At 40.5% G+C, this 8,339-nt stretch overlaps 1 protein-coding gene across 1 annotated transcript in view; it reads left to right on the top strand.

The window, feature by feature from the left end:
* The first annotated feature begins 3,739 nt into the window (after positions 1–3,739).
* The window catches only part of LOC108672178 (major facilitator superfamily domain-containing protein 8-like), a 47,506-nt gene continuing 42,906 nt past the window's right edge, over positions 3,740–8,339 (top strand). Inside the window, exon 1 of the mRNA XM_018159812.1 lies at positions 3,740–3,893. Within this exon, the coding sequence (XP_018015301.1) occupies positions 3,740–3,893 (154 nt within the window). The remainder of the gene's footprint in view (positions 3,894–8,339) is intronic.

Below are 8,339 nucleotides of genomic sequence, written 5' to 3'. Positions count from 1 at the left end.
ACCTTGTATAATTCAACCATGAATGAATGTTTATATTTTTTGGATATCTTATGAATGGTTATCATATTCATCAATGCTTTTTTTTTGAGAAAAATTGAGACGAAAATCGTTCGGATGAAGGGTTTCTGTTAATTTTCAACAGCAAGTGCTACATATTTAAAAAAACACCCAGCACTACTGAAATTATCTGAGAAAAAGTGAATATATGAAGATTAAAGACCTGTGTGATAAAAATACACCATGAGTATTATGAACAGAAACACGGTTTTAGGTTCCAGCAATTACAGTGCCGCAGCTACTCGAACAGTTTGCTGCGTGCGGCAACATGCAGCGACTAGCCACAAGCGGACTAGCGGCGTCCAACGCTATTTCACTTCAGTTGCCTGAAAACCGGTGAAGTGGTGGGTGCGCGTATGTTGTTCGTGTCGAACCATTACAGTGACCCTCTTAAATTTTGACAGAACAATTTTATTATTGCTTGACCCTTTTTTGAATGAATTATAGAGTGATTTTAGGGCTAAAATATTGCCATTCATATCCTTAAGAGGAATTAATTTGTAAATTAGATGCTAAATGTTCGCACTAACTTCTAAGAGTTGGCACACACACCATAATGCCGAAATTTACTGGATTCGGGGTTTCATATCATTTCCATCGTGACGTACATAATTACCTTCAATACCTTGACTTTTTATTTTATATGGCGTATTGGCGTACATGCTGCCTATAAACCTCCGGAAACGAAACCTACGTTTTCGCAGGCGAGCAGCTGTCAAAATTTCGGAACAATAGAAGGTTCAGAATATCATCAGTGAAACACAATACCATCATATACATACCATTAGTGGTGTATACATACCATACCATTTAAGAATACGACTGTGGTATAGCTACATACCATCGGTGTGGGGTGGTATACATACCATCAGTGTGGGGTGGTATACCGTATACCTACCATCAGTGTGGTGGTAGGTACCATGGTTACATACCATCAGTGTGGTGTGGTATACATACCATCAGTGTAGAGTGTTATACATACCATCAGTGTGGTGTGGTACGCTGCACGCACAACATCACTGGCGTGTGATTGGCTACTCCCACAAAAGCGCGGGAAGCAAGCAGTGGTCACGCAGTGCTAAGTAACGTCTCACGCATTCACGTGGCGTGGGTGTGAAGCCATCAATGCAATGGACTGCTTTGTATTGCGTATAAAATACTTGATTACCTTTCCTAAATTTACAATATTAATCATGCAGGATGCGTTTTCACAAGAATATTGCGGAACAATCTTATTTTATATGCGATCGAAAAAATCAGTTCATTAGATCGAATTAGATAACGTTTAATACAAATTCCAGGAGGAATAAAAATAAAAATTAATACAAAATCCAGTATTATCTGTCAAAAAATCCTTATTCTTTGCACAGGCACATTATTCTCAGTTCTATCCTCTGAAGTAACATGGGTACGAGATAATTTTATTACATAGTTTCGGTTTTGTCAATAACAATAAGGTAGTAGTTTTAAGACAATACACACACAAATAGAACAAAATAAAACACAAGAACATAAAGTGTCTTAATCCCGCTAACAGTGACTGCTAAATTGTGAGCCGGGTTGCCACGTACAGATCACTTCGAATTTTTATAGAAATTCATCCATCACTCTATACCTTGAGATAATATTAAGGCCCTGATTGAAAGCCGAGAGGCTTCGAACAGGCTCGGCTCTTCCCTAAGCGTCTCTTCACTAATTAGGATAAACTTTACTACACTCGCAAATGAGATGGCGATATGGATTTTTCCATACTTACCCAGCTATTTATTTATAAGCGTCGACCAGTAATAAAAAATTTGTAAACTTTGTATTAAAAGAGTTTTAATGAGAGGAAATTTCAAGAAACTTTGAATATTATTGTTCATCATGTCTGCGATTTTTACACTTTTTTCGAGATATAAACGGGTTGTAATTTTTATTGTCAATTGAATGGTATATTCGGCATTCCTTGATCAGCTTCCTTGTTAATGATATTTTCTACCAAAAAATATTTATGATCGAGTCTGCTGATACGCGGAGGGAAATCCCGCATACTAGCTGCTCAAATGGAGACGTTGTGCAATGTTTGAGGGGAAAGAGACGTCGTAAATTACTCAACTGTCAGTTCACAACGGGTGGCATGGTAAAGCGAAGTCAATGAGGGGCGAAGAATAGTACGTGGCCAGTGGTCGGCCTATCCAATTAGTTATAGCCGACCGTTGGCCATTCCTCGGCCACCTGAAAGCGACCAGTTACCGCAAAGAAGGGTCTGGCTAGGATATTATATTACAAAGAGTACAAGCTCGAGGGTAGCGACTGGCCGAGCTTTGGGCAGATCAAGGATTTTACACGATGGTCGCGAAAAACTCCCTCTCAGACTTCGCTGCATTTTGACTACAAGCCTTAAGGCTTGTATTGAGAACCCCCCGAACTCCAGAGCGAGCTTGCCCGAGTTTGCTGCCGTTACTTGTGAGGGATGACTATCTTACGTCTGGCCGGCGTGGTGCCATAGGAATGTCGTGCGAGTGCAGGCCAGTGTCGGGCTGGACCACACTACACCATCACAACAGTGCACATGTTATCAATGAACTTTGATTACTACCAGCAAACTCTCAGCTATTTACAGCGCTACCTCAAAGAAGTAAACAATACATTATGATGTGCTGTAAATTTCAACATTTTTTTCTCCATTTTATTTATGCCAAATGAACTATTTTCAATACATGCACGACATTCTCATCTCCATTATTTAAATGCATCACATTCAATAATTTCGACGACATTTAATTTATAGAGTACAAATTTGTGACCGGAGGATATAATGTCACTAGATTTTTAATTATCTACTCTTGACCACGTCAATAGTTCTCCGTACAGCCGTGGTCGAGAGAGGACGCTCGTGTTTGTGGTCCCAAATTTCCAAATTTTTAACTTTTACTGTGCCGTTTTCGCTTTTTTATGATCCGTGTCAGAGAATGACCAAGTTTCAGTGAAATCAGTAAAAGAGAGTGCTAATAGAAAGAACAAGCCTAAACTAAAAGTGTTTTCGTTTTAAATAACGCAGACTTTCAGAGTCAGTGAGGGACGCTTGCTTGCGAGGGTAACGTGTGACTGCCTCGCCCACGCGGGACAATACAGCCTTTGTTTTCTTGTCCAAGCCTACCTCTTCTCATGAACACCTAAGCCGCTGAGATCGCCGCTCTCTGAAAGCCGCTTACTCTCAAGTGTGTAACTATTTACAACAAACAAACCATTTTTACTCAGCTTGATTTCGGTTTTTAACTCGTGTTTATTTGGCTCCTGCATTTCAAGATGGCTGGTCAGAGTGGAAAACGATTAATTGAAAATGCATCGAGTCCTGTTAAACCGAATGCGAAGATCAAATCGCAAAATGAGCGAGGGGAAATTTGTAAATTTCGCAAGCTGGTTTCACTTAAGGTCAATGACGCTATAGTTGCCTGTGATCGTTAGGGAGATATCTGCAACAATTGTGCAAAGTTGGGCAAGACATAGTGCTTATAAGACATAGTGCATTATTCGCAGAAACGAGACTGTACACTGGTATTGCCAGGATTGCCAACAACCTGCACTTATCGCTGTAAAAAGCCAAAAGATGGTGGAAGATAAGTGCTCTTCTATGTTTTCTGTCTTTAAGGCCAAAATGGAGCAAACCAACAAGCAAGAGTTGAGAAAAAGAGCCAAAATGTATGAGAACCACAAGAAAGAATGGAGCTTGTTGCGCAGCGAATTAGACTCGTTACGAAATGAGCTGGTGGAAATGACAGATCATCAGCACAAAACAGAAAATAGCAATAACTCAGAAGGTAAAGACCGCAAAAAGGCCATCTCTGATCAGGGTTTGGTGATTTTTTTTATTTAAAAAAATCAAAAATCAATGATTTTGTTTTTTTATTTTTCATGATTTTTTATTTATTTGATTTTTTCAGCTTTTTTGTCTTTTTGAAATATTTTTTATATTGCAATTAGCCTACTAACAATAACAATATATGGATCACAATGGATGGCTAAAAAGGGCACTTATTGCCTTCAATAATGGCCAAGGTGGTGTTTACCACTTTGGGAATTTTGGGTAAACAATTATTGATAAGTCTATTCATTAGCTTTGTAAAGTTTGTTTGGAGCAAGGTAATGAGCTAAATATTGACCATTTAACTGGCTTCAATATACTAAAACACTTACACTTAAAAATCCCGAAAGTAATGCTCTCGATGCCGAGTTTATTACTGATTGTTGTGCCAAGGCACTTAACGTCGTTGTGAATATAACGGCATGCACGAGTCTGCGATCGAAAGACGCTACCGCCTGTAGACCGCTGCTGGTTACTGTGCATGACACAGCCCAGGTCGGACATGTCTTAAGGCTGCGAGAAAACAAAGTGAATTCCCAGAGTTCAATTCAGTCTTTGTTAAGAAGGATACTACCTCTTTAGAGAGATCAAATTTTCGCAAGAAATTGCAGGAGAGACTCAGGCGGAAAAACACGGACACTCAGGTCAACCACTCGCACGATGTCAAGATAACACGCATCGGCCGCACACGGTCAGTCAGCGTAGCTGGAATACAAGTAAGAAGTCATGTCCATAGATCCAGGCCTGTAAATAATGTAAGAAGTAAACGCATGCATCAAAGTGAAAGTTCACAAAAAGTTGTAAAATGTTTTTACACCAACTCGGATTCTGTTTTGAACAAGAAAAATGAGCTGTTAACTGTGATCGAAAACGAGTGCATAGACATTATTTGTATTACAGAAACACTCCCTAAAAATCCCGGTGGGAAAATTGTACCTGTTGAATTTCAGTTGCCAAGTTTTGATTGTTTTCATAACTTAAATGAAGAGTAGTGCAGTTGAGGTGTAGCTTTGCAGGTTAGAACCTCTTATGGGGCCCAGCAAATCAAGTTACCTGCAGAGCATCAATCAGCTAGAGAATCAGTGTGGTGCGAACTTTCTCTCAAAGGCAAAGATAGCCTCCATATTGGGGTCATTTATAGATCATCAAACAGTTCCTCTGATAACGATAAAGTACTAAACAGTCTTTTACCGAGCATGACTTTCCGTAGGTCACACACGTTGATCGTTGGTGATTTTAATCATCCAGAGCTAGACTGGACAGAAGGATCCTCTCCAAGCGTTGAGAATCACCCAGCATTCGTGTTCATGGAGTCTGTGTGAGATTGCTTCCTAGTCCAGCACGTTACCAAGCCAACCAATTATAGAAATAAACAGACTCCCAATATTTTAGACCTGGTGTTTACTAATGATGAATCAATGTTAGATGAGCTTCGTCACGAGGCTCCATTGGGCAAAAGCCATCACCAATCATTGTTTTTCAGTCTAAAGTGCTGCACAGAATAGACGCCTCGAAAGCGTGAGCGTTTGAATTTTGCGAAAGGCGACTATGATAAACTCCGTGAAGCAGTGAATGCAGTGAATATTTCGAACTGTATTAAGGACATGAACGTGGCTGAGTCATGGTCATTTCTCAAGGACACGGTTATGTCTGCAGTTGATACGTGTGTACCTAAAATTAAGCTTGGTGGAGCCAAAAACACTCAGTGGATGAACAGTACAATTTTAGCTAAGCGGAAAACAAAGAAGTAAGCCTACCAGTGTTATTTACAGACTCGTAGCGATGCTGACTATAACCTATACGCAAGAGCTCGAAATCAAGCTAAAAAAGGCTGTCGCACCGCAGTAAAAACCCTCGAAAAAAAGTATTGCTTAAAATGCAAAAAATAAACCGAAAGCCTTTTTTTGTACGCTAGCTCGAAGTGCAAGATGAAGGACGGTATTTCTGATTTGAAAGTAGATCAACGAAAGATATCCTCTGATGAAAGCAAGGCTAACGTACCTAATCATTTTTTCAGTAGCGTATTCACTGAAGAGGACTTGAACAGCATTCCAGCTATTGAGGAGCGCCCAGTCGGCTCTGAATTAACAAGCTTTGAAATACAAGAAGAAGAGGTTCTCAAGCGCCTTATCGCTGTAAATCCAAACAAGTCATGTGGACCGGACGGCTTCCACCTCAGATTACTAAAAGAGTTAGCAACTGTCCTAGCCGGCCCTTTTACGTAATTTTTCCGAAAAACTTTGAACGAAGGGATCTTGCCGGCTGACTGGAAAGAAGCTCAAGTGACACCATTGTTCAAAAAAGGTGACAAAAACTGCCCGAGCAAGTATCGCCCTGTCAGTTTGACTAGTGTCCTTTGCAAGGTAATGGAATCTGTTGTGAGGGATCGATTGATAGATCATTTGACTGCTAATAATTTCCTATCAGACTGTCAACATGGCTTTATTGCCGGGAGATCCTGCACCACTAACCTCTTGTCTACTCTGAACGAATGGACCCGCCTGCTGGACAAAAGGGAGCCAGTAGATGCAGTGTACCTCGATTTTGCCAAGGTATTCGACAAATTGAGTGTCCCACATGAGCGGCTGTTGCGTAAATTGAAGTCTTTGGGAATTGAGCGTAATATACTCAAATGGATCGGAGATTTTCTAGTAGGGAGGCGACAATGTGTCAGTATTAATGGGTCCGTATCAGACGCTTCAGTGCGCATGTGGCGTGCCACAAGGAATCGTTCTCGGGCCTATTTTATTCGTTGCCTTTATAAGCGATCAGCCAGCAGCTGTGTCTAGCGGTTAATCGATGTATGCTGACGACACAAAAATTTATTATACAGTGAAGAATACGTTGCAAAAAGTACAGTTGAAAGGTGATCTTGACAGGCTGGTTGACTATAGCTGATAAGTGGCAGCTGCGTTTTAACCCTTAAATGCACCACGTATCAAAAATGATACAAACCAAATTTTCGCCTATAAATGCTAAGGTAATCAGGCTACTTGCCTGCGGCACATCTAATATAAGTACGATAAATACGAAATCTAACGAGAACGAAACGAGTTACATCGGTGTTGTGTTGTGCGGCGAAGTTGTGAACATGGGCCCATACTTTCAAAAAAAGTTAAGAGATCGTAAGTTCATCAGCCAATCATTGGCGGCCTTTCAAGCAAAATCTACCAATCATAGACAAGAAAATAGAGCGTAAGTCCTTACGTTCACTTGGAGAGTTTCGAAAGTATGGCCCCTGCTCGCCAGTGAGCGGCAAGGCGTGGTCGGTGGAAGTGTGCGGAAGCCTCATATTTCTTGGTTCATTCTGGCTTCTACGTTTCTCTCAGAGGTAAGAAGAAAAGAAAGCCCATTTTTTATGTTGTCGTGATAATTGGGAAGCCTTCAATAAGTCATTTCAAGTATTTGTTTTCGTTGAATAGGAGAAAATGTCGTTGTATCATTTCTGATACAAGGCACATATGGGCAACTTCTCTGCATCATATGTATGTGTATGATTAATGATACAACACGGTAGTTTTCTGTCATTTTATGTTTTTTCATGCATTGAAATAGGTATGTCTAGTTAATATATATTATTTATCTAGAAAACTTTATTCCTCATCAAATTAGCAGCTATGAATTTTCCAAATGCGTAATGTATGTAATAAATGTTGTTCCACCAGGTGATGCCGCATTATTTGTCTGAGAAGGAATATCTGGAGTCTCTTCTTCGATGTAAGTGACGATGACGAAACTTCTAGTGATGCTGACACCATCAATAACCCATTAGCCGCTTATATCACTGATGTGTTCTCTCTTGAATCATATTCCGGAGGTGAGAAAATTATTTCTTTTGCATTCGGCAATAAGCCAAAAATAAGGGTAAGTCTGCAAGCATGATGTCAGTTACTTACCTACGCAATCCGTATATATTCATTTCATACAAACAAGTCATAGATTTTAAATTGTGATGATGACTCTGCTAACACATATTCTGCAATCACAATTGTAGAAGACAACAGCCCATCTAAAATGCATAGTAACTGCACAATAACTGTGGAAGCCAGCGACAGCAGAAGTGAAAAAAGTAAAGGTCGAAGAAAGAAGATCCAGAGGCAAGAGGCACAACTCAACACCACAACACAACACAACCCTATCGAAATTCGAAGACCTGTCAGCCGCTGGCACACGGACGCCCCAAGTTCTTATGGCCGGGTAAATTAGAAGCTCTATGTCCGCTTTAGGTTCCGGTTGCCGTAGCGAAATAAGCGCCGAAATGGAATCTTGTGAAATTACTCGTCGAGCTTGGGGCGATCGTGGGGCGCGCGTATTTGGTACCTGATACGTTCAGGACAGACACGGCCGAATATGAAAAATGCTTAAAAAAATGCCCCCTCCCTTCCCCCCCTTATGGGGGGAAGGGAGGGGGCATTTCAATCTCTGAACGTTATAT

The sequence above is a fragment of the Hyalella azteca genome, unplaced genomic scaffold (assembly GCF_000764305.2).
Source record: "Hyalella azteca isolate HAZT.00-mixed unplaced genomic scaffold, Hazt_2.0.2 contig12358, whole genome shotgun sequence".
Classification (NCBI taxonomy): Eukaryota; Metazoa; Arthropoda; class Malacostraca; order Amphipoda; family Hyalellidae; genus Hyalella; species Hyalella azteca.
The sequence above is the reverse complement of the archived record's forward strand: the minus strand, read 5'-3'. Positions and strand labels throughout refer to the sequence as shown.